The sequence below is a fragment of the Dreissena polymorpha genome, chromosome 2 (genome assembly GCF_020536995.1).
Source record: "Dreissena polymorpha isolate Duluth1 chromosome 2, UMN_Dpol_1.0, whole genome shotgun sequence".
Classification (NCBI taxonomy): Eukaryota; Metazoa; Mollusca; class Bivalvia; order Myida; family Dreissenidae; genus Dreissena; species Dreissena polymorpha.
This window is the reverse complement of record NC_068356.1, coordinates 36,542,679-36,570,381: the sequence shown is the minus strand read 5'-3', so window position 1 is coordinate 36,570,381 and position 27,703 is coordinate 36,542,679. Positions and strand designations below refer to the sequence as shown.

The 27,703-nt window shown below is 36.1% G+C and overlaps 1 protein-coding gene across 4 annotated transcripts; it reads left to right on the top strand.

Moving 5' to 3' along the window:
* Positions 1–1,821: 1,821 nt before the first annotated feature.
* Positions 1,822–27,703, top strand: LOC127866619 (protein TBATA-like). 4 transcript variants are annotated; one of them, XM_052407302.1, is made up of 9 exons: positions 1,959–2,191; positions 14,908–15,116; positions 17,174–17,410; positions 18,018–18,292; positions 19,074–19,155; positions 19,508–19,667; positions 20,538–20,656; positions 21,266–21,308; positions 25,432–25,580. In XM_052407302.1, the coding sequence occupies exons 2-8, from the start codon at positions 14,909–14,911 to the stop codon at positions 21,301–21,303; spliced, it is 1,119 nt and encodes a 372-aa protein (XP_052263262.1). In that variant the 5' UTR covers positions 1,959–2,191; position 14,908; the 3' UTR covers positions 21,304–21,308; positions 25,432–25,580. The 4 variants fall into 4 exon arrangements, with proteins under 4 accessions (XP_052263260.1, XP_052263262.1, XP_052263259.1 ...); XM_052407300.1 differs by lacking the exons at positions 1,959–2,191; positions 21,266–21,308 and adding an exon at positions 1,822–1,943 and having other exon boundaries at positions 25,432–27,703; XM_052407299.1 differs by lacking the exon at positions 21,266–21,308 and having other exon boundaries at positions 1,961–2,191; positions 25,432–27,703.

The following is a 27,703-nucleotide window of genomic DNA, read 5'->3' as shown; positions in this document are numbered from 1 at the left end:
CATTTCAAATCAATTACCAAACTGTTATATACAGACCAGAGCACAAGAACAGTAACTTTCTGAGGATGAAAGTTTATGAGGATTCAGTCTGCACAGGCTAATCAGGGATGACGCTTTCCGCCTTTATGGTATGTTTCGTTTAAAAAAGTATATTCTTAGCAAAAATCCAGTTTAGACGGAAGGTGTCGTCCCTGATTAGCATGTGCGGACTGCACAGTTTAATCTGGGACGACACTACGCACATGCATTAAACCCCCTTTTCACAAAGCACGGCCAAATATTAGTTTAACACTCAGATCATCGTCGTGCAATTCAGTAAGAAGCTACTATAAGGTTGCAAGCTACTATAAGATTGCAAGCTACTATAAGGTTGCAAAAGGTCAAATTAAACATCTTGGTAGTGTAGGTCTGTATTAAGCCACCTGAAAGTACAAGTTAAAAACTACAAGGATGAAAGTTCTGTCCGTAATATACATTACAAGTTCTTATTTTCAATTGAATGAATTTGATCATCCTTTGTCGGGGACTGAATCGTTTTGCTCCGGTTATTTTAAGCCATATTCATACAATTAGTGAAGTAAGTATGCTGTAGTTCTGATTTATTTCAGTACAGAACTCGAGACAATATTCGGACAAAACGTTCGAGGAATATTTGCCATGGATGGGATACAGATACAGCTGGTAATTATCAAAATTAACCCATTTATGCCTAGCGTCTAGAAAAAGGCCTTGGCAATCAGCGTAGATCCAGATGAGACGCCGCATGATGCGGCGTCTCATCAGGGTCTGCGCTGTTTGCTAAAAGGAATTTCTGTAAGAAATATTCTAAATATAGAAATAAATATACTGGACACCCCTAATTTTGGAAATAAATTGATCCAATTTAGAAGGATAGGAGAGACCACTAGGCATAAATGGGTTAACTAGCTCTTTAGTTTACATGATCGTGTTGCAGTTCTTTGTTGACGTTGACGTTGGCTGTTCGGACTTAAAACATGCAGAATAAATTTGCGGGAACGGGGTTATCTATTTAAACATATCTCAGCAATTTTGCAATTTACCTAAACATATTGTTATTGGCTAATTGAATATTTAAAAGTGCATACGTTTCTTTCCAATCATATGATTGACATATTGCAAATATGCACGTATATTTTGCAAATGAGCATTTTTGTCATTGCTACTGCTGCTGATGAAGATGATGGCGCATATGTCGACATATTTGTTTTCTGCGACAGTATGATATGCGCGTTTAAATCCGCATATTTATTTTATATACAAATATAAAAGTTCCTTCTGGTCGGACAGGCGTCTTTAACTCATTTATGCCTAGCGTCTAGAAAAAAGGCATTGGGAAACAGCGTTCGTAGACCCAGATGAGACGCCGCATAATGCGGCGTCTCATCAGGTCCTGCGCAGTTTGCTTAAAGGAATTTCAGTAAGAAATATTCTAAATATAGAAATAAATATACTACAAATCGCTAATTTTGAAATAAAGTGATCCAATTTAGAAGGATGGGAGAGTCCATTGATAAATGGGTTAAACTACCATGTTATTTGTGTTGCATGACTGTTATCTTATCCGTTCTCATCTGATTGATACCTGATTGGGACACTGCGGCTTGAATGTCTGCGTCTGAGATGGCTCCGATTATCAACTGGACCGAATTTCGCACAGTATTACGTTTCTATCTTACGTTCGTGACGTGCATCCCCTAAATCGGAAGTTTAGTTTTAATATTAGAAAGTCTACGAATTTTCTGTAATTCTGACAATACTTTTTTCATCGTATCTGCGTGTAATCCGTTTAGGACCAAAATAGCAACTGTCGACGACGAGTGGGTTTCATAAATGATATCCGGTCTTGTTTAAAAACTAATTTATCTTTTAATATTTCAATACACATTTCAATTTTCTTTTATGAAGTAATCGTGGATTTGCACGTAAGATTAAAGCATTAATCTCCGCTTGCAATAGTATCGTTAAGGTTGGTTTATATTAATCGCCTCTATATACCTACAAGCAAAGATCGTCGAAGCGTCCCTAGTTACCGCAGTGTTAACGAGCTGATTTAACGGGTAGTTGGATATTTTTTAACCGATCGTCCTCGCTGGCTTATTGGAGCCATTAATATTTTAACTGGAAGAATTAAGCAGTGTTCATTAAGTTTTTGGATTCAAAATATAAAAAGGTACGATTTATTTCATTACTCCACTATTTGCTATTCGGATCTATTGAACTATTATCTGTATTGATAAAAGACTTACTCTGAATGCGTTTGTCATTTTAATAATCGGACTTCTTTATCTCATTTTTTAAACGGAACATCATTTTAATCTTTTATACGCGAATTGAGACTCATTTCCTTAAGTAAATACATACCAAACCACCATTCATCTGAGACAAATTCGATTTTTTTCGGTGTTCAGATTCATAAACTGTTCACGGAAGGACACGTTCTAAAAGAAGTGGTGCTTCCTATTTTAAAAATATAACAGCATAACTTTAGATTATTCAGCACACCCTTTTTCATGTGTTTGAGGTTCAAAATTGCGATCCTTCATATCTTGGTGTGTAAGTTTCGAATATTTTTTATTATTCTGACCGCCATGTCGTTGGTTAGGTGTTCGATGTTGTGCCCGTGTCCAAGTAGCGATTGTATTGTTTGGTCATTATGCTGCTAGTCTTGTTGTTATGGCAAATGTTCTCATTTAAAACGTTGGTCTTGTCATGTCATCAGAATAGAAAAAAATATGGCATTTTGTAAAGGTGAATGTCAAAGGTTAAAGTTGATAGACATTATGTTGTGCAAACGTTTTATTTCATACAGGTATGACATATGTCAAAAGGGTGTCTTCTAGTTACGGCCCATTGTGATATACTAGTAATTATGATCTCGTTTTAAAGCACATGTTTATGACTCCATTTCATAATAAAGTGATCCAGTTGTTATGAAATAAGCTCTTGCGGGTGTTGTTTTAATTCTTCCATTTTGTACAGAAATATACAAATAGCAATAGTCGTATTATTTGGGTCGATCGTGAACGATGTGGATAAATATATAATACACATGTTGCCTTTAGACTAGGCCATGATTAAGCTGACTTTAATTTACTTACCACAATAATGATAACCGTGCAAAATCAGCACTCAAACGAGTTTTCAACAAGCTCGTAAGAGATATAAGATATGTCTTTTATTTCGAACCCTTGAAAGTAGCGGCTTGTATTTCTCACCATGTTTAAATCCTTTAGCCGATAGTGTGTACATTGTTGATATTAAACAGATAATATAGCCTTTTGTAGTCCGTCAGTCGACAATTGACTATTATCGTTCAATTACAACATTGCGACCGAAATAAAGACTGTACGAAATTCTACACTGGCACAGTAATACATTTCTGCGTTGTCTATAGAGACAATGTTGAGAGTAATACGTTTGGTTCAATAAATTGTACAATTCCGTTTTATTAATTTAAATGTTAAATAAAGAGAATTAAATCGTTAATAAAACCACACGCGACGACTTTTCTGCTCGAAACTAGTATATGGAACGCCAAAACTGACTTATAAAAGAAACTGATATGTGCGGATACTTGACATTATGTTGGGTTAAGACGACATTATGTTGGTTTGGTTAAGTTGACATTATGCGAGGTTTAGTTGACATTATGTTAAGATAATATGCATGGAGAGTAAGTAGTTTTATATAATAGCATTCATTCGATTCAGTCGTACAACCTTGATGCTTGGACATGTCTGCATCATCATTAGAGTGTCTAAACCAATTTTCAATATGAGCCGCGTTCTGAGAAAACTGCATGTACGTAAAGTGTCGTCCCAGATTAGCCAGTGCAGTCCACACAGGCTAATCAGGGACGACACTTTCCGCTTTTATGGTATTTTTATTTTCAAGGAAGTCCCTCCTTACCGACAATCAATTTAAGGCGGAATGTGTCGTCCCTGATTAGCCTGTGCGGACTGCACATGCTTATCTTGGACGACACTTTACGCACATGCATTATGCACATTTTTGTAAGAACACGATTTATATGAAGCGAAGTTTTTCACGTCCTTATTCATTGAAGACGCTCACCCACCAATGATCGATCCACACCATGCATTAATACACCATTACACTATTTTCCGTGCACATGGGATTCAATCTTTCGCTGCACAACTTAGCATCGGAATGTAAAGTTTAAAGTATCAGCCTGACATGCTAATCCATTCATCATTCGCAGGTTTAACCGCAGCTAAATTACAACCTCAAACGTTCTCTGCGTCAAATCGATGCACGTTCGTCACATCAGACGCACCGGACTAATTACCGGTAGACTATTATTGTTTGACGGATGAGTTTTTCGCTTGCAACAACTTATTATTATTTTTAATTTTTGTAATTATCAAATTGCCTTCTGTTTGACATGCAAGGAATGTTTTTGTGTTGTCTTCCTTGATAAGCATATTAACAGGTATTTTGTCGTCAATATGTAGTAAAATCGTGATTATGAAATTGAGTCCAATAAAACTTAAATACAAAGTATCTTAAATTGTTTTGTATCCATTTGTCTAAACGTTTGTATGCAATTATTCTATTGTTGCACGGGCTCTATTCATATACAAATATCTTAAATTTGCCCGTCATGCTGCATAGATAAGTCATTAATAAATTATTTTAAGTTCCCTTTTATAGATGAGAAAAATCATTCGACCTTTGCGCATATGCGCTTAAAATATGTCAGACTTCATGTCAATAATGTCTATAATATTGAACAAGGTATTAAAACAAATTTTATTTCTAAAAAGATAACATTTTCGAGAGCAATTATTTACCAGGTTTCAATCGATAGACCTTACGGTGTATTCAAGAGCTCAATCAACAAAGACAAGCTCGTGTGAATTGAAATTAAATTAATATAGAAGTGTTTTCCTATTATACAGTGTTGATTTTGTAAACAAGCCTCTTTCGTCTAATAAAGCTACCAGTTTTAAACCAATATTCGATTCTTTTTTATTACCAGATTTATTTGTGCTTCGACATTTACATTACAATGCAGTCATACCACGCTAGATATCACTGCGTTGTGGACTGGCATTAACGAGCACCAACGTGACGCAACCATGCAGGTGTCAAAACGCAAATGCATTGATACGGTTATCTAAAACGTACCTATAGTGATTCACGCAGAATAGAATATGATACCACGGCGTATGGGAAATTGCTGACAAATGCATCTAACATGCATCTAACGTTACAGAAATTCTTTATACGTAATGGCACGTTACAAAACGTTGGCATAGAAAAAGCACAGAATCTACTTAGCACATTGTCTCGCATCGAAATCATGGTACATGTATTGGAAACCGGAAAATAGGCAACATACAACACTGCAGAGTGTGACCATATCATCTCTGATTTATGTAATGTGTACGTTTGAATTTATTGAAGATGTACCCTCACCCATCTAAAAGAATGAATGCTGTCCTGATCAAAGCCAGTGTCATTAACCGTCAAGCACCAATCACAGTCTAATAGGAAACTTGACATCTTAAGTGCAGAGTGTGCTTTGAAAACGTAGGAGTAGCGAAAAAAGGGTTCGATCAAAATCGTCTCCGGACAAAGAAACGCAATACGGCATTCCTTTGACGGGACTTCCATTCATTCGACATCTGGCGTAATCTCTATAAGTACAAAATCAAACGTCAGGCGAAAAAACATACACACTATTTCTTTTCCTATATGCTTGAATGTAAATATTTGCTCGGTTTTTGGCGTCATTCAACCAGCTGTATGGATTTGTTTGCCTTTCTTATAACGGGTACTGTGCGGCTGTGTTGCTTCCTCCGTACTTTGTGAGAGGAGTTTGATTAAGGGATTAGAGCATGTTTAAGTATTGCGTTACCATATGCTTTTTAAATATTGCTTCTGTATAGCAGATTAATAAATGGCATTTAAAATACTACAATGTATTCATCACTGATCAGAAACTCTAAATATACTAATAACACGTCGTTTATAATGGCACACTTGTTTAACAGGTCTGTTTTTCTGTCCCTGTTGGTTACGGGGGATAGTGCAAGATACAAGAGACACCCCGTTCCAGAGGTGACCCTGTGTCTTTTAGTGCCCGGTGTACAGCACCTAGTACACTGCACCTCGGTTTAACGTCTCATGCGAAAGACGAGTTAGTAGGTTAGGTGCAGCGGGGGATCGAACCAGCGATCTCTGGATTGTGAAGACAGTGTGTTACCACTAGACCACGGATCCGCTACATTGATATTGCAAATGAGAATTTCCCATTTATATCATCAGCAATTGCTTTACACCATGTTACTGAAACTCTTTTCACCTGTTCAACGCATGAATATTTAGCGTTACTGATTTGTTTGCAATTCAAAGTTAAATGTACAGCGTCTAGCCGGTCCATTCCGTGCATTCGCATAATCTGCTTTTCAAAGCACGCATTATCGTGCTCTAGACCGCATCGCTGCAACCATAGAAAATTCCTACAATATATTCTGACGCGATCATATATTCGATAATTAGCTTGACATTGTATTTCGATGAATTCCTTTATATATGCATGAAGTAATCGAAATTAAAGAACTGAATATGTTATGTTGCCCTTACGCATAATAAGTTTTTAAACATATATCCATTCCTTTCAAATTAATTATATACATTCTTTTCAACGCATGAAACTCCTTTTTAAAGACACGTTTGTCAATTTATTTGCAGTCAATTATATCGGGTTGGTGGGGCGTTTTATTTTGTCGGGCTAACGTCATGCTGATAAATTGCTTTTCAAACTTCGATTAATGTTCGTTATTCCCGATAAGTATTACAATTATAGTGTTTAATTTCGCCTGATCAATGCTTCAATTTGTATTTGGATTACTTTTATAAACTTTTGTGTGTGAATGTTTTCATATAGTAATGAATAGGACCAAACACGTTTTATATTAATGTTCTTCTAGCAATTAATTCTTTTAGTTTAAACGTGTGTATTCCAAAGTGAATGAGGTCCCCCCGCGTTTGAGACTGAATTTTGTGTGGACTCGGGGTGTGTCCTTCCTAATTAACTTACAATTCGAACGAAAGTAAGAACGAATTCTGAATCAAAGTTGCAATTTACAGCTTTTGTTGTTACTGAAATATTTACAATTTCGTTGTGTGTTGAAGAATTGTTAGGTGGAAGCTGGAACCCCGGAGTATACCCCGCATGTCCGGTATGCTGACCACAAACTAAACTCACACGATTCCCGGAAAGGGGATTGAACCCTGGTCGCGTAGATGAGAAGCGCATCATACGAGCCCGATTATATGTTCATTTATTATCAGTCAATCGATGCAAGCGATTTGATTGATATTGCAAATGAGAATTTCCTATTTCTATCAAAAGCCATTGCTTTACACCGTGTTACTGAAACTGCTAAGCTTTCACCTGTTCAACGCATAAATATATAGGGTACTGATTTGTTTGCTTTACAAAGTTAAATGTACAACGTCTAGCCGGTCCATTCCGTGCATTCTCATAATCTGCTTTTCAAAGCCCTCATTATCGTGTTCTAGACCGCATCGCTGCAACCATAGAAAATTCCCACAATATATTCAGACTCGATCATATATTCGATCGTTAGCTTGACATTGCATTTCGATGAATTCCTTTATATACGCAACAGTAATCGAAGTTAAAGCAGTGAATATGTTATGTTGCCCTTACGCATAATGAATTTTTAAACATATATCAATTCCTTTCAAAGCATTAAACTCCCTTTTAAAGACACGTTTGTCAATTTTATTGGCAGTCAATTATATATATTATAATTATTTAATTGGCCATCTGTCATGCTGATAAGTTCCTTTTTAATCTTCTGTATATATAGAAATGAATGTTTGCTTTTCCCGAATAGCTTTACAAATACTGTCGAGTGCTAAATTTCGCCTGATCAATTCTTCAATTTGTTTTTCATTTAATTGTATAAACTTTTGTGTGAATGTTCTCATATAGTAATGAATAGGACCAAACACATTTTATATGAATGTTCTACTAGCAATTAATAATTTTAGTTGACGCGTGTGTATTCTAAAGTGTATAAGGTCCCCTCGCGCCTGAGGCTTCATTCTGTGTGGACTCGGAGTGTGTCCCAGCACTCCTACCTAATTAACTTACAATGCTTGCGAAAGTTTGGATGAATTGTGAATCATTGTTGCAATTTACAGCTTTTTAGTAGTTATTGAAAGTTTATCAAGGTCGGTGTGTGTTGTAGTATTGTTGGGGGAAGCCAAAGTCCTGGAGGAAACCCACATGTCCGGTATGCTGACCACCAACTAAACGCACATGCTTCCCGGAAAGGGGATTGAGCCCGGGTCGCCTATATGAGAAGTGCATTATACGAGCACGAGTATACATTTTCTGGTTTTTTTTGTGTGTTGCTTCCGCTGGAGGAAACGCCAAATGTGAACTGAAATCTTAAACTTTACTTTAATGGTGGTATTAAAAGGCTTTGTTGCCATTTTTTTGTGTACTGAGTGCCGTGTTGTCGCAAGTAGTCTGCGTTGAGGCTTCAACAAATACTTTCTACCGGTATTCGGTCATGATCATTTTAAATTAAACAACGATACCGATACACTGGATGATTTCGGTTCAAACACGAGCTCATAAAACATTGAGTAACTTAAGTGCTAACAATATTTTATAAGCTACTTTGTCAAGGTCTATTGGCGCGTGTAATGATGAATTATTGTTGGCATCGCGTCGCTCTGGAGAGCGGCGACTAGTATGTAATGCATTTTTTTCGTTTATGGGAGAAGTTATTTTACGGATCAATGTATATATTTTTGTTTTAAGAATATATTGCAAAGTGGTGATTTTTTTGTGTAAATTAGTGTAAATAAGTACTGCATTTGTGCCTATTACATTTATTACAACATTTATTGCCAATAATGCAAAGCTAATTGTTTTAATTAATAACTGATCCACAACTGATCACAGGGGAAAGATCACAGGGACTGGGTAAATACGCGAAACTTTCTGGTTTTGTATAAAAACAAAACATAATAAAAATATATTTATTTTGTGTTTTTTTCTAATTTGCTTATTTAGTGGAGAATCAATGAAGTACGATATTTGACGACCTATCGCGCAAGCAAGTTTATTAGAGGCGTAGTGGTACGAAAACGTACAATGTATTAGTTTATTAATAGACATATAATAACGATCGCTATGCACAACTTCACCAAATAGCAGTACATAAATGATGTCAGCCGGACAAGCTCAGTTGGGAGAGCGTTAGACTGAAGTTGTTTACGCAACAATCATCAAAAGGCCCCCGGTTCAATCCCGGGTTCCGGCACGAACGGAACAGTTCGGCGGCTGCCTTTTTTTCAGTCAGGTTAATAAATATAATAAAGCTTTATTTTATGTAGACATTTTAAAATCCATTTTACTACAATTGGGCATTTTTATTAAAATTAATAGATGCCGCATGGTGACAACGTTAATTAAAATTTATTACATCACTCAAATATCTTATAAAAAAAATACACGTGTTTTTATATTAACAAATAAATGCAAACAACACATCTATTATCCATGTATTTTTATGGTTGTCTATCATAGGCCCTAAGTACTATCCCTACCAAATATATAGCGCGAAGCGCGACACGTATTATTGATTGTAACAATGAGTTGCGATAAAGGAAGCAGCCGCTTATCAAGGAGGAGCTGTGTCCCAGCAACCCGTTTCCATAGAGTCAAGCACTCCTCGGAGTTTTTTTTTAAGAAGCACATATAGAGCGCGAAGCGCGACACGTATTACTATCCAGGTGGTATGGGCCCTTTAGCATTATCCGACCATTTTTTCGTCCATAGTTATCTTCCTTAGAATTTGAGAAATTTTGAAATCGCTGTTCGAAGTCCAAAATTTTCATCCGATTGTTCCCAAACTTGCACAGGTTTTTTTATCAATGAGGACCCAACCCAAACTCTATATGAGCAATATCGGACCATAAGTCCAGAATTATGTCTCTTTTAATTTAAAAATAAAAGTGAAAAACTGCTTGATTAGGTGATTATGTCAACATTTTTCATCAGATTCTTTCCAAACGTACAGCGTCTTCATATCAATGAGCATGTTTAACTCATTTATAATGAGAAACATCGGGACAATAAGTCCAGAAGTTTTTTCTATTAAATTTGACAAAATAAACAATTTTCACTTGTTTAAAAGATTTCACAACTTTCGTCTGAATCTTTCCAAGCTTGTTAAGTGTTTTTATATCAGTATTACTCGAACCCTATTGAAAATGATGAATATCGGAGCAATAAATCTATTATGATCTTTTACTGAATTTCAAAGTATTGTGAAATGCAGCTTCTTTATGCAATTTACAGTTTTCATTCATTTTTTTTTCAAACTTTTACAGTGTTTTCATATCAATGAGTACTCAACCCCTATCGTAAATGAGCAACGTAAGATAAGTTCAGAATCATCTCCCCTTGAAGTTGAGAAAAATATGAAATTACGCTTACAACATGGAGCAGATTTTTTAAAACCTACACAGTTCTGTTCCATTAATGAAAACTGCACACGGATGCCAGTAAAAAAGGGAAACCAATGTAAATATAATGAACTATGAAATATTTGGGGGTTACAACACAAAATCATAGATAATGGTTATTGGGGGTTATAACACTACATCATAAATAATGGTTATTTGGGGGTTATAACACAAAATTATAGATAATGGTTATATCAGTATCTTTTTCTATTTTGTTTAAAATAATCGTCCAATATATTAATTTTAAAAAATCGTTCCATGTAACTTCATTGAGTTCCTTTTACACTGAAATTCCCGACGCCCTTTGATGCTTTGCATCAATACTTATCTTGTATACATACTGTCTCACAGTTTCTTTTGAAAGCTACTCACATTGGAGTTCCAGTCAACCTTATTATCGCCGATGTTTCAATGCAAACATATACGCGTGTGGAACACGTAGTTTGAATGGCTGACGTTTGTTTATTCAATTAGAAAAAATGCGTTGATATTGATTATTTAACAGTCCTTTTCATTAAGACCTATAAATGAAAGGTTCAACACAAATTAAAAGCTGTCTGTTAATGAAACGCTTTGTGTCGCTTCACAACAGATAAAATAAAACAGTTCCAATGACGACATTGATCTAATTGTTCGTTTGATGAAGAGCCATTGTGTTTTAACTCATATTTATTTAGTGATACTGCCCATTTTAATTGTCAATCGATCCTTGTATTGGTTATTTACAACGTTCATTTATGACCCGCACACTCGATAGAAGACATGGTATTGACCGTTCAACATCAGATGGGAAATAAAATATGCTTTAGTTTAATTTGCTAAAATGTTGAGCCCCGACAACTCACGTGTTGGTATGTTTCTGTATAAGATCATAGTTTTGTTCTTTAAAGGAACAAAGGGTTGACATAAAATCCGCTTAGGAAAGACCAATTAAATCAGAAATTAGATGTTTAATAGAAATTGGCTTGAATTTAAACCGCCACATAGGTTTCCCTATATCTTGCGGAGTACCAATGTATCGAGGACGTATAAAGCGATATATATGTTAACGTTCCAAACCAAAATACAAAAAAAAACTGTAGAAGTATTTTTTCTTCTTTTACAAGAACCTTGTTTTACCGTATTTTAACAATTACATGGCAAACAAATGTTTAAAAGTAGATCTGCATCTTCTGCAAATGCGAAAATTAAAACGCACGAGAAGCATGTGCTATTTTCCGTTGTTTATTTTAATGTTCAGTTATACTGTTTTGTACTTCTACAACAAAAATTATACACTCCGTCATAATGTTTGTCTGTGATGATGTCATGATTGCAAACCATACTTACTTCGATCGTTATGATTCCTGTTTGTTTATTTAAAAAAAATACAACTGGATCGCAACAGATACTGGTCTTTTCTGTTATTATTCGCACGAGTAATGTGCTTTTCCGAAACTTTAAGTTAAAAAAAATGCATGTATACTTGTTTCTGATTTTTTTTTTAATGCAATGAAACATTGTCAAACGTTTCTTTTTACATTCACTTATTGATCGATAGTGGGGCACGTATTCACCCATTAACGCACGATTGCTTCACAAAACATACAGAAAATACGTCAAGTCTGCGTCTCTGCTTTATTATGATCTTAGTTGATCATGTGAGTTGTTTTATATTAAAATAATTGTAAGAACAGGATGCATGTAAATAACATGTATAATAGCACAACCAATAATTCTGATTCCCTGTGTATGGCTTGTGTCGAATCGTAACAGAAGCGCTGTATAGTAACCTTCAGATGTCAATCTGTTTTTACCTATCCTGAATGTTTAATCTGTCTCCTAAAGATTATAGGAAGATAATCACATTAAATAAATGTCATTCAAACAGATTTTAATCGATAAATCATTAGTATTTAATTTACACGACGCGGATTGTTTTATTCCGCCAGATTAACGCGTTTTTGCAATCGGTCCAAATCACTGCTAAGTTAAGGTTATCATTTAATTTAAAAGCGGTGTTAATTATTGATCAGATTCCTTGAACAAAAAAGATTTGGATCTCTTCAATGCATATTCTATGAAGTCTGAAACGTGGTGCATGATTGATCGCAAGCTGTGTTACATGTTTTTGTATAAACTATTTTGTAATAACACGTATTTATACTAAATCATGTGCGATGTGCAGTGCGCAAGGCTAATATGGGACGATGCTTTCCACATGGACTGGATTTTCGTTTTGAGAGAATTATTTTACACGAAAGAACCCGTATACAGGAAAGTGCCACTGATCACCATGCGCAGACTGCACAGGCTTATCTGGGACGATACTTTACGCACATGCATTAAGCCCGGTTTTCTAGAGCGCGGCTTAAATGTTTCACGTTCTGAGAAAACTGGGCATAATGCTTGTGCGTAAAGTGTCGTCCAAAATCAGGGACGACACTTTCCGCTTTTATGACATTTTTTGTTTAAATGAAGTCTCTTCTTAGCAAAAATCCAATTTAGGCGGAAAGTGTCGTCCCTGATTAGCCTGTGCGGACTGCACATGCTAATCTGGGACGACACTTTACGCACTAGCATTATTCCCAGTTTTATCAGAACGTGAAACATTTAAGCCGCGCTCTAGAAAACCGGGATTTATGCATGTGCGTAAAGTACACAGGCTTATCTCGGACGACACTACGAACATGCAATAAGCCCGGTTTTCTAGAGCGTGGCTCAAATATATTGCAAATGTGTAACGAAACTTCTTAATATTAATTATATTATGATTTCAATATACTGTCCATCATAGCAATGCAGCGTTTCGGAATTGTATATGGCCAGTGTGTCTTGTTATGCTATTGTCTGGGCGTCGCATATTGTTAGCGGAAAGAGATCGAGTGACTTATAGCAAATGGACTTTACGAAAAACGTCTTTTGATCCAGTCGATTATAACAATCAATAAAGCAATATCGTATTATATTTGTAATTAAATTTTACTGAGGTATTTTGTCCAAATGAATTTCAATCGGGATTAAAGCGTTATTGATTTTGTGTCGCATCGATAAGTTTTAATCACAAATGTGGTAATAATAATGTTCTTCTTTATACTAGAAAATTGACTTGCAAACATACGAATTTTGTTATAACTATTAAAGCCATGAATCAAGGTTTAACTTCAGATTATCTATGTAAATACAATTATCAATTCGCCGTGGCTGTCTATACGGGGACGGGTAGCGAATGATCTATGCGGATATTTGCAAACTGTGTTTAGGGAGATATTGTATTGACATGAAGTATATACGGCTCTATGTCAGGGGATCTCCATTCATTCCGTATGTCGCAATTCAGTATCATTGGTTAAATCAAATCAAATACTGCTTATGGTATACAAAAGCAATTACACAATTTGTTTTGATAGGTTATACTAAACGATATTCGTTTCATTTGACTACAAATAGTCAAGTTTTGAAATAAACAGTGGCATAGCCGGTGACGTTCAAACGGCATATGATTCTTAAGCCATACATCCATAATTTTGTAAACATTCCAAAACAACGAGATTAACCTTTGAATGTGTTAGAACAAGTAATTCAGTCATTTTTTCTTCAAAGTTAATGATTACCTTGCGCCCACACCGCACACACCGAATGCAAATGTTCAACCTTATAACAACCACGTTTTACCGTCATAAGTTGATTCATTAGAAATAGAAGTTACTTTATAACATACGCTTGCAATCATTCAATTTTCCACATAAAATCGTTTTAGGCTTATAATAGTAATAACTGTTGATGTTTGTTGTATTTTTGAGCAAGCAATTGTTGATCCTGTACAAACTGTGATCGTGTGTTTGTCACACCAAACAAAGCCCCCTGAAAGCAACAACTTTTGCACTATTGTATTTTGTATTGGATAATTGAAGACCTTAATTTTTTGACAGTTTCGCTGTTGCATACATGTCAAAGGACAGCAGTTTGATAATCGAAGAACTTTGTTGTTTTTTTCAGTTTTGCTGTTTTATACATTTCAAAGCACACCAGTTTGCTAATAACTTGATGCTGTGCATGCAACGTGCGTGCGTCGTCATATTTATACTTAAGGCTATAAACTTTAAAGCTGTTAACATATATACATTTGAAAGTATAGGGTATTTACATAGTGGTGCGACGTGTAGTTTCAAATAAAGGAACTTTTAAAAACCGTTCCTTCGTTTATCTTGGTATAAATTGTTAAAAACGTGGTTGTAAACATGCGACGTTTGACGTAAGAGCTCGTGGTTTCAAGACTTATTCAATTGTGCTGATACGTATTTTGAATTTTGATGTCATATGTGTAATGTAATTGTAGTTTACATCATCTCTCCTCTTCAGGATGGCAGACGTTTTCGTACCGTCTCAAGGCAACCTTGTGACGCGCAGCGCTCTGAACGAGGGCGTTACAGTTCCGGTTGACTCTTACCGGAAGCCGACCACAGCCAACCGCCCGTCCACTCAAGGCGGATACAGATTCGGACAGCTGAGTCAAAACTCGTTTTTCACTCGCCACAATCCACATCCGATGCGGGTTCGTCACTTAAAAGGTACGATATTTCATACGAAAATCATTGTGAATACTAGTATCGCTTGATTGGTCGTTGTCGGCTGAAGTACTTTAAAGTACCCCGGGTACCGGGAGCACTGAAGATATACTAAAACGTTCTCGGAGTGTGGTCGAGTGCTTTTAAGTGTATTTTTCGTACGCGGGGTAGATTGTAGTATAGGTAAGAGACTAAAAGTACACTGAGTACTTAAAAGTAATATATGAGCCGTAAAGTAACTAGTAAAGTTGCTACCTTTTTTCCGTCCTACTGGGACCCGTATTTCCCCATTACCGATTATTATAATTAAGTCTAAAAATACGAAAATTATTTAAATTATAATGTGCTTAAGCTACTGGAAAGTTATACCTGGCATGTCAGGTAACACCTAAAATTACCGTACATCATTTTGCATTTCAACAATGTATTTATGGCATAAGTACCAGCTGTTGCCGGTATATATTCAACTCTTAAATATGTATTTGGTTATTTTTCTATTCTTTATTCTTCAGTCTTTAAAAGTTTGGTAAAAACGGACTTGGGTTTGGGTTACAGAGACGCTGATAAACTGTTTAAAACAAGCACTGAGATAAATACCGATATATGTACATATATTAAGTAATGCACTCTCGTGTTCTGTGTGACAAGCGACATAGTAAAGTTTGAAAGCATAACTTCGTGTGCAGCTGTTCAATCACAAACGATTTCATTTCTTGTTTAATCTTCGAACTTCGAGCATATTGTGTTAGTTTCTCACGTTCGTATTTGGAATATAGCCATTTTGAGCGTGATATCGCGTCTGAACGTAGACGCATAGCGTTTGAAGACACGCGTATCCATGTTTCGGTGGGGGTAACCCGCTCACCTTTTGATTGTAGAAGTACCCTCAATCCGTGCTGCACAACTATTTTCATGCTATCTTTTGAAATCAATCAATAGCCGTAAATCGAGTAGTTTTGATAAAGGAATCACAGAAATTTCCGCCAAACGTCATACAAGATCATCGAAACTGCGCGTTTGTCATAACAAATTACCAACAATGTTAGCCTTCATCAATTGGTTTTGATAATACCCCGTCAAAATGTTCGAACATAAACTGCTAATCGATTCCCGCTTTAACGAGTGTCCCTATCAGCTATCATCGGCTGTTGTTAAGAGAAGCCAAAGTATAAACTTAATGCGATATAAAATTACAAAACTCTTAAAGCGGCGAATCAATCGACACACTTGTGTAATGTCCAGCTCCAATAATCCAACAAAACCTTCTTTACGAGGTCACGGCCTTGCACAATGGACTATTATAACTGTACAAAGATCTTTTCGTATGCGTGTGGTTGACTACAATCCGACAGGTTCAAGTCCGCCCTGTTGACGGTCGGCAGGGAACGCAGACCCCTGCAGACCTAATTGGGCAAAGCACAGTTACGTTTCAAACCAGAAATGGAAAATATTATTGTTTGTTAATAATGTTTAAAAGATGAACATCAATATCACGAAGGCAAGCAAGTGGATCACAAAATAAACAAATCATCTTTAATTATCTTATTACGAGTCATTTCTATTATAGTATTTGTGACACATTAAAATCGACTTGCAAAGGCTTTTTTAAATATCGGTTACCATTACAATTAAGGGCTGTGTAAACTATTGCTTATCATACAGCTTCTACATAAAAAGTACTAGTACTGTTTGATGCGAGCTTTTCAGATATACACTTAATGTAAGCGAGTTTTGTAAGGACTGCCACACTTATGCTAAATACAATCACGCATGGCATGAGATTGTATGTAGTAGATATATACGAGCCAGGTTCTGAAAAAAATGGGCTTAATGCACGTGCGAAATGTGTCGTCCCAGATTAGCATGTGCAATCCACACAGGCAAATCATGGAAGACACTTTGCGCTCAAACTGCATTTTCCTTAGAAGAGACTGACATTAAATTATAAATTCGATAAAAGCGGAAAGTGTCGTCCCTAATTAGCCTGTGTGGACTGGACACTTCGCACATGCATTAAGCTCAGTTTTCACAGAGCGCGGCCCATATGTATACCTCTCCAGGTCTTCTGGACGTGCCCATCTGCGCCGTGAACGATGACGGCTACTTCGCCAACCCGCGCTACTCGCTACAGTTCCCGCCAAACTACTTCAACCAGAAGAAGCTCCAGCGGATACCCGTGAACGCCATCAACGTGAACTCCCAGATGCACCCGATCAACACCGTGACGGGCCTCCAGTATTTCACCGGCCTCACCAACTACCCCTTCCGGGAAAGGGCCGTACCCAAAGTCGGCATGGGTAAGGATGGAGGCGGGAATAATAACCTTCGCCAATAACGGCGTTTTGCACACTTACAGATTCGTTTCTCCTTTTCATAATTTCGTGATACTTAAATAAATATATACTGGTATCTATCGCTAGTTTACCTATACGTTGAGCTTAAGAAACACACTTGGTTTAAAACTTCACGACGACGTCAACAATTTTGATTTCATCTTAAATGTAAACCAATACTCATAACACTGTTAACACTGTCTTTTAGAGCCTATTAAGGTGCACATGGAATGAGGCGGGGAGAAAACAGATCTTAGTCTTACTGAAAACGTGGTGAAAGACGACATTTTTGAATGCACTGTAAAGTGTCGGTTGTATTCGTATACGATATTAAACTTAAAAAAAAACAATATTGCATTAGAAAGAGAAACACAGTGGACATCGACTAAAGATCGGTAAAGACAAGAAAAAACATAACTGCAATTGTCTCCCTTTCTTTGACTGGACAGAGTTGTCCTTCTTTCAACTGATTTGTACAATTCAGAAAATTTGAAACGGTAACAAACACCGACCTTCTGAATTGTTTAAATTATTATTTTTTTAATTGCAAAGTTTGATCTGACGTCTTCAGTTCCGGTGACGGAAACATGGCGAGACGAACTGAAGGCGCTCACAGACGCGATCCAGCAGAATGCATCGGAGCAGAAACCGGAAGAGAACAAGCTTCCGGAGCGGCCTAAGACCCAGTACTCGGAGACGACGGGCCGCCTAATCCCACCACCGTCACGTGCGATGTCGCGCGGCCCCTCCCGACAGGCATCCCGCCAGGGGTCGCGTCAGGGCGGCAGGGACGTGTTCCAGAGGAACTTCCAACATATCGCGGAGGACCCAGATATGGAAGCGCAGGTGGGTGGGTCATATTTTGCAGTGCGTGCATGCAAAAAGTATCTTAAAAGGTTCACGGATTAATGAGTACATGTAATTTTGTTTAGTGGATGTCTAAGAAGTGGATTTTAAAGGGGCCTTTTCACAGATTTTGGCATGTTTTGAAGTTTGTCATTAAATGTTTTATATTGATAAATGTAAACATTAAATTTTAAAAGCTCCAGTAAAAAATCAAATATAAAATTTAAAAAAGGAAAAAAAAGTAGCCCTCAGCAGGGCTCGAACCAGTGACCCCCGGAAACCTGAAGTAAAAACGCATTTGCCAACTGAGCTATCCTGTCAAGCATACATAAGACGCGTATTTTATACGTAATATAAGCAATCTTCGTTGTTTCACAAATTTAAACGACAACAACAGAACTCTCCAAATTATTCAATCGTTTCGCGTTGCAACGCTTTATAATTTTTAGGTTTTTAAATCGTCAAAAGATGCGTATAATGGCTATATTAGACCATGGCAAATGTTCAGTAATACTGTTTCCTCACAAATATCATAACTAAACCGAAAATTTACGAATCTGAAACAACTTTTTTCAATTTTGTCAATTTACCAAACCGTGAAAAGATCCCTTTAAGTCTATTAACCAGTACAAGCTCAAATGATTGAAAATAACAACTTATTAATGTTCATGGGATGTTGAAGTTTGTATGCAAAGTTAAAAAAAAGTACAAGCTAAGTGGATATATAAACAAAAATTCGGTAACGATTGTTCAACATCTAACAGTATTTTTCTGTTGCTAGGTGATGGTGATGCTATGTCAGATCCTGCAGACGGAAGACATTAACGCAGTTAAGGCCTGGCTGTGTTCCGCGGGTGAACAAGGTAGTAATACGCGGTCTTCTACTAAGAATTCAAATTAACAACATTTAATAACAAGAAAATTAGTTACCGGTAAATTGATATCCCCTGCCATAACTAAAAAGTTTGTGACACACGGACGGATAACACCAAAACTGTATCCCGCCACCTTTGGCGGGGGATGATAATCATCATCATCATCAGGCCTTTCAAGCTTGCAATCACAATACATCTTCTTTTCTTAATAATTACCTACGCGCACGTAGATGTATCATGACAAAAACAAAACTGATGGTAAACAAATTCACTTATTTTTTCATATTGGAAAAAAATTCATGCATTTACATACTTATGTTATATTCCCTTCCATGCACAGAGAAGACGATGGTGATGAACATGATCCGTACTGCTATCGGTTCAAAGGAAGACTACTACCGGCGGGACTTCCAGCCCGAGTATATCAACGAGGAAAACAACGTCGTCAAGTTGCCACCAATCAACGAGAAAGATGACGGCAAGCCCAAAACTATCAACAGGTTGTTATCTCATGCTCTTTATAAGGATGTACTGAGCGGTGCTTGTCCCATATTAGCCTGTGCAGTCCACACAGGCTAATCACTAATCAGGGACGACACTTCCTGCATAAACTGGATTTTTGCTGCTAAGAAGATAGTTCTTTAAAACGAAAAATACCATAAAAGCCGAGAGTGTTTTCTCTGATTAGCATGTGCAATGACACATTATGCATATGCATTAAGCCAAAAATTCCTCAGAACGAGGCTCAATTAATTTCCAACCAAAAGGGATGGGACTATTATACTAAGGAATGCTTTGTCTGTCCATATGTCAGTCCTCCATTCTGTTCTTTACGCTATTGTATACATTTCATTTCTTCTATACCTTTTGACGGATTTTCACGAAAACTTGCCTCAAACATTAAGGTCATTGAAACGCAGTGCAGAAGGCATGAGTCAGTCATGCCGGCTCAATGTCAAGGTCGTATTTCAAGATAAAGCGTGTGAGCCTCTATTATCGTGTCCGCTAAATATCTGTTATATCATAAGAAGAATTTTCATGACACTTGCATCAAATGTATAGAGCATTGAGGCAATTTGCAGTGATTCCTGCCCATGGCCAAGGCCATACTTAAAGGTCAAAACTAAAAGCCTCTATTGTTGAGTCTGCTCTATTTCTCTTACCCTTAAAAGATTCAAGAAAATTGGCTTAAATGTTTCGTTCACTTAGCTGATGTGCAAAATGCAAGAGTCAGTCACATTTGCCTAAGGTCAAGATAGAACTTCAAGGTTTAAGTATGGAGCCACCATTGTTGTGTAAGCTTCATATCTCCTGCATGCTTTGAAGGATTTTCTATTTCAAATGAGCACATGTTTGTATCTGGGTTGCAGACTGACGATGGAGGAGAACGGCAGTGAGAAGCTAGAGTCCTGGAAGCAGCCTGCGCAGCCTGTGGGTGCCACATGGTCCCCAGGCCAGTCACAAGCCCTTGAGAAACCCCTCGACTCAGGTATGCTACAGCCAGATACCATGGACATGCAACAATGGACCATGTGAAATTCACAGGGAAACTTTCTTTTGACCATTGTAACATGTTTAAGTGGATAATGCAGTGTTTTGGTCCATATTGTTCAGTGTTTAGCTGAGAATGCAGTGTTTTGGGTCCATAGTGCCAAATGTTAAGCCCATAATCCCATGTTTTGGTGAAGAATGCAAGGGGTTTGATTTTGCTCAATTTGAAGATGCCATGTTTTGAGTCCATAATCTTTGAATTCCATAATTATTAAGTGTAAAAGTCATAAAATACCAACAAATCATTAATTAAACAATTTATGTTCAGTTCATTATTTTCATTTTGGGACATAGTTTACTGTAAAAAGAAAATGTTTCAATTTAAAGGTTATCTAATGAATGTACACTTTGATAAAAATGTATTTAAAACATTAGTATAACACATGTAACTGTACTTATATACAACAAAAATTATTTTCTGCAAAATTGATTTATCATTTTTTTGGTACTTACCGGGGTATTTATTTGTATAAATTTGCGCAAATATATGTTAAGTATAACCAGCATTACGTTTTCAAAAATATAAGATGTATCTACTTGATTACAGAAGAACCATTGGACTTCACATTTTTTCCTGACCTGTAAAATTGGTATAATATTTTGGTTGCTTATTATTCCCTGCATGCAACAGTTCTGACTTACTTTGGATTTGATTTGGCGTGGGTTGTCACAGGCTATCAGACTCAGTGAAATATGTGTGGCTATGCACGTTATATAGTCTCCCCAACACAGGTGTACAAAAACTCCAACAACTCATTGAGTATTATATAGCACATGTATTTTATCCTGCATAGCAGTCTTACTTTTATCTCCAATTCATTTTCTGTTTGTTACACCCGTAAACAATTCTGTGATTCTTTAACTTTCTGGTACTTATACAGTGTGTGTTTGATGTAAATTTTCTAAATAGATTTATGAATTAATGTTTAAATAATTGTAGTTAATTTCCATCAGTTATGCAATTAACTTTATTTGTATTACATGTATTTAATTGTTCTTATTTTTTATACATAGTTGTGTTTTGTTTTTGTATGAGTTGAGAAATACTCCAAAACAACAATTAATCCAGTCTTTAAGCTAGTATTTGTTTGTTATTGAGCCTTGTTCTGGGAAAACTGGACTTAATGCATTTTTTGCTTAAAGAAAATCTCTACTTAGGGGAAATCCAGTCTAAGAAGAAATTGTCGTCTCTGATTAGCCTGTGAAGACTTCACACGCTAATCTGGGAAGACACTAAACACACATAAATTAGGCCCAGTTTTCCCAGAACAAGGCTAAATTGATCCTACACGGCAATGCATACAGTACAACATTATGCGCCCTACTCTTCCATTGTAGATTACATATGCATACAGTACAACATAATGTGCCCTACTCTTCCATTGTAGATACCATATGCATACAGTACAACATAATGTGCCCTACTCTTCCATTGTAGATTACATATGCATACAGTACAACATTATGCCCTACTCTTCCATTGTAGATTACATATGCATACAGTACAACATTATGCACCCTACTCTTCCATTGTAGATTACATATGCATACAGTACAACATTATGCGCCCTACTCTTCCATTGTAGATTACATATGCATACAATACAACATTATGTGCCCTACTCTTCCATTGTAGATTACATATGCATACAATACAACATAATGTGCCCTACTCTTCCATTGTAGATTACATATGCATAAAGTACAACATTATGTACCCTACTCTTCCATTGTAGATTACATATGCATACAGTACAACATAATGTGCCCTACTCTTCCATTGTAGATTACATATGCATACAGTACAACATAATGTGCCGTACTCTTCCATTGTAGATTACATATGCATACAGTACAACATTATGCCCTACTCTTCCATTGTAGATTACATATGCATACAGTACAACATAATGGGCCCTACTCTCCATTGCAGATTACATATGCATACAGTACAACATAATGTGCCCTACTCTTCCATTATAGATTACATATGCATACAGTACAACATAATGTGCCCTACTCTTCCATTATAGATTACATATGCAAACAGTACAACATAATGTGCCCTACTCTTCCATTGTAGATTACATATGCATACAGTACAACATTTTGCCCTACTCTTCCATTGTAGATTACATATGCATACAGTACAACATTATGCACCCTACTCTTCCATTGTAGATTACATATGCAAACAGTACAACATTATGTACCCTACTCTTCCATTGTAGATTACATATGCATACAGTACAACATTATGTACCCTACTCTTCCATTGTAGATTACATATGCATACAGTACAACATTATGCACCCTACTCTTCCATTGTAGATTACATATGCATACAGTACAACATTATGCACCCTACTCTTCCATTGTTGATTACATATGCATACAGTACAACATTATGCACCCTACTCTTCCATTGTAGATTACATATGCATACAGTACAACATTATGCACCCTACTCTTCCATTGTAGATTACATATGCATACAGTACAACATTATGTACCCTACTCTTCCATTGTAGATTACATATGCAAACAGTACAACATTATGCACCCTACTCTTCCATTGTAGATTACATATGCAAACAGTACAACATTATGTACCCTACTCTTCCATTATAGATTACATATGCATACAATACAACATTATGTGCCCTACTCTTCCATTGTAGATTACATATGCATACAATACAACATAATGTACCCTACTCTTCCATTGTAGATTACATATGCATACAGTACAACATTATGTACCCTACTCTTCCATTGTAGATTACATATGCATACAGTACAACATTATGCCATTCTCTTCCATTGTAGATTACATATGCATACAGTACAACATAATGGGCCCTACTCTCCATTGCAGATTACATATGCATACAGTACAACATAATGTGCCCTACTCTTCCATTATAGATTACATATGCATACAGTACAACATAATGTGCCCTACTCTTCCATTATAGATTACATATGCAAACAGTACAACATAATGTGCCCTACTCTTCCATTGTAGATTACATATGCATACAGTACAACATTTTGCCCTACTCTTCCATTGTAGATTACATATGCATACAGTACAACATAATGTGCCCTACTCTTCCATTATAGATTACATATGCATACAGTACAACATTATGCGCCCTACTCTTCCATTATAGATTACATATGCAAACAGTACAACATAATGTGCCCTACTCTTCCATTGTAGATTACATATGCATACAGTACAACATTTTGCCCTACTCTTCCATTGTAGATTACATATGCATACAGTACAACATTATGCGCCCTACTCTTCCATTGTAGATTACATATGAATACAGTACAACATTATGTACCCTACTTTTCCATTGTAGATTACATATGCATACAGTACAACATTATGCACCCTACTCTTCCATTGTAGATTACATATGCATACAGTACAACATTATGCGCCCTACTCTTCCATTGTAGATTACATATGCATACAATACAACATTATGTGCCCTACTCTTCCATTGTAGATTACATATGCATACAATACAACATAATGTGCCCTACTCTTCCATTGTAGATTACATATGCATAAAGAACAACATTATGTACCCTACTCTTCCATTGTAGATTACATATGCATACAGTACAATATAATGTGCCCTACTCTTCCATTGTAGATTACATATGCATACAGTACAACATAATGTGCCCTACTCTTCCATTGTAGATTACATATGCATACAGTACAACATTATGCCCTACTCTTCCATTGTAGATTACATATGCATACAGTACAATATAATGGGCCCTACTCTCCATTGCAGATTACATATGCATACAGTACAACATAATGTGCCCTACTCTTCCATTATAGATTACATATGCATACAGTACAACATAATGTGCCCTACTCTTCCATTATAGATTACATATGCAAACAGTACAACATAATGTGCCCTACTCTCCCATTGTAGATTACATATGCATACAGTACAACATTTTGCCCTACTCTTCCATTGTAGATTACATATGCATACAGTACAACATAATGAGCCCTACTCTTCCATTATAGATTACATATGCATACAGTACAACATTATGCACCCTACTCTTCCATTGTAGATTACATATGCATACAGTACAACATTATGTACCCTACTCTTCCATTGTAGATTACATATGCATACAGTACAACATTATGTACCCTACTCTTCCATTGTAGATTACATATGCATACAGTACAACATTATGCACCCTACTCTTCCATTGTAGATTACATATGCATACAGTACAACATTATGCACCCTACTCTTCCATTGTAGATTACATATGCATACAATACAACATTATGCCCTACTCTTCCATTGTAGATTACATATGCATACAGTACAACATAATGTGCCCTACTCTTCCATTGTAGATTACATATGCATACAGTACAACATTATGCGCCCTACTCTTCCATTGTAGATTACATATGCATACAATACAACATTATGCCCTACTCTTCCATTGTAGATTACATATGCATACAGTACAACATTATGCACCCTACTCTTCCATTGTAGATTACATATGCAAACAGTACAACATTATGTACCCTACTCTTCCATTGTAGATTACATATGCATACAGTACAACATTATGCGCCCTACTCTTCCATTGTAGATTACATATGCATACAGTACAACATTATGCCATACTCTTCCATTGTAGATTACATTCGACCACCCACATCCCAAGCATTTAGAAAGTCATCAGCCCAACCGTCCCTCCAACAGAATGGCAGGGCTCCCACACCCAAGATGAACCCAGCAACCACCGAGAAGCCCGTTCTACGAATGACAAACTCAGCGCATGGAAACAGACCCAACATTCCGGCCCCAGTCGTGCCTGTCGGCCCTGCAACAGTTGATGAACCACAAAGTCCGAATACATTTTAAAGTAGATTAACCCTTTATCACTAAGATTCATGCTTTGAAGCATTTGTAGTCCCTTAGATAATATATTTAAATTTAAGACTGGTCTTACTCGATTCAAGTTTTAAAGGCTTTATTTCCTAACCTAAGGCAAATGATGAGCAGCTAACAGCATAAAACCTGACCAGACTGCAGGCTACTTACAGGCTGTTCTGGTTTTATGCTGTTTGCATATAGCTACATGTATTTTCAATTTCCTTCTGAGCCAGAGAGGGTTAAGTAACATGGCATTAATTGTAAGACACTGGTAGATTTTTTTGGTAAAAAAATATTTCATCATGAAATGTTGAGTTAATGAATTGATGCTAAACAAGAAGTAAAGAACTTTAAAGACACAGTAACAAGTGAACATATTTTACCTTAAGTTCTATTTAATTATGTAAAAAATCACGTATTACCATATGTCTCAGCATACAAATGTATTTGTTTAATAATGATGCCAGTCAGTTGCTTTTGTTAGTTAACTTAAAATCATGAAATACTCACAGACTGAGAATATGGATATATTTTGCAGTTTTAAGAAGTTTTATAATAATAGAATCAGTTCATAAGGATATGGAGACATGTTGAACTTTATCCCTGATGCAAGGTATTTGGTATAGGATGGTTGTTTTTCCTTTACACAAGTATTCCTGATTCATATCATTATCTCTTAATTACATAGCAACCTGAAGTTTTGAATGAATAAATTGTGCCGACACATGTGAGTAAGTCCCACTAACCTGGTGGTATTCATTCAGTTCATTTTCCTTTGTTTAGGCTGTGATTGGGAAAAAAAGTTATTGGTATATGAATGGTATTTATTACATTCCAAGTAACAATGAAATTTTATTGAGTGTATCTGAGGATGTAAAAGTTTTCAAGTGTAGTGTATTGTGCAATGTATGAAAGTGGGGCATGGTTGTTAAAGCTCTTGCAGTATTAATAAAAAATTCTGTTTGCTTTGAATGTGTTACTGATGGCTAAGTATGCACTTTTCTAGACTCAAAAGTCTAGAATGTTTAAATTATTTTATTGTTTCACTGTTTTAGAATTAGGACAATATGTTACTTTGATTGATATATGTTTATACAATTTAGTGGTATATTTTGGTATTATAAAATAACTGTACTGCAGTTGAAATAATCTCAAGGCTGAGTTTTCTTAGATAGTCATTTAAATATTGGCCTTCGTCAGACATTTTACTTGCTGTTTAGTTATGATGCAGATGCAGGCAACACTGTCAAAACTTCTGATTTTAACACATTTATGCCTAGTGGACTCTCCCATCCTTCTAAGTTGGATCAATTTATTTCCAAAATTAGGGATGTCTAGTATATTTATTTCTATATTTAGAACAATTCTTACAGAAATTCTTTAAAGCAAACAGCGTAGACCCAGATGAGACGCTGCATCATGCGGCGTCTCATCTGGGTTTACGCTGTTTGCAATGTCCTTTTTTCAGGACGCTAGGCATAAATGGGTTAAACATTACACCTGAAGTAGTTTTGTAGATAGCAGCTTCAAATTCATAATTTCCTGTTATTTAACAGAAATTATATTGTTGTTGTTTTTTATCTATCACAACATCTTTGTGTCAGTGTAAAATTGTAATTTTAAATGATTTATGAAAATGCTCACTCATATCAAATCTTTTATAAATATTATCACTACAAACTAAGCTGGCTGATATGAATTTTCATGAGAAAGTTTTGATATTTTACCAGTTAGTTAAACAATGTTCAAGTAGTTTTGAAAGACTCCTGGATATTTAATAATGATTCATCTCTTGTGTGTGGTGAAAGTAATGTTTTATTTTTTTTGATATTCATGAGATGTTATCCCTTTACCATGGCCTCTGTGTACATGCATACATATGTGTATATATCAATGTTCATGATGATTTATTAGGCACTGTGTGTATATTTGTTAACAAACTACTAGTATATAACTGTCCTTGTCTGTGATACATTTATATCAACTTTTGTATATCTCAAGCTTGTTTCTGTTAAATGAAGTCCTAAAATGTT

What these genes read in the sequence shown, in the direction of transcription:
- LOC127866619 (XM_052407300.1), top strand. Translation starts at nt 14,909, where the DNA reads ATGGCAGACGTTTTCGTACCGTCTCAAGGCAACCTTGTGACGCGCAGC. An exon ending in ACCCAGATATGGAAGCGCAG is followed by an intron (nt 18,293 to 19,073) that starts GTGGGTGGGTCA and finishes TTCTGTTGCTAG; the next exon opens with GTGATGGTGATGCTATGTCA. An exon ending in GTGTTCCGCGGGTGAACAAG is followed by an intron (nt 19,156 to 19,507) that starts GTAGTAATACGC and finishes TTCCATGCACAG; the next exon opens with AGAAGACGATGGTGATGAAC.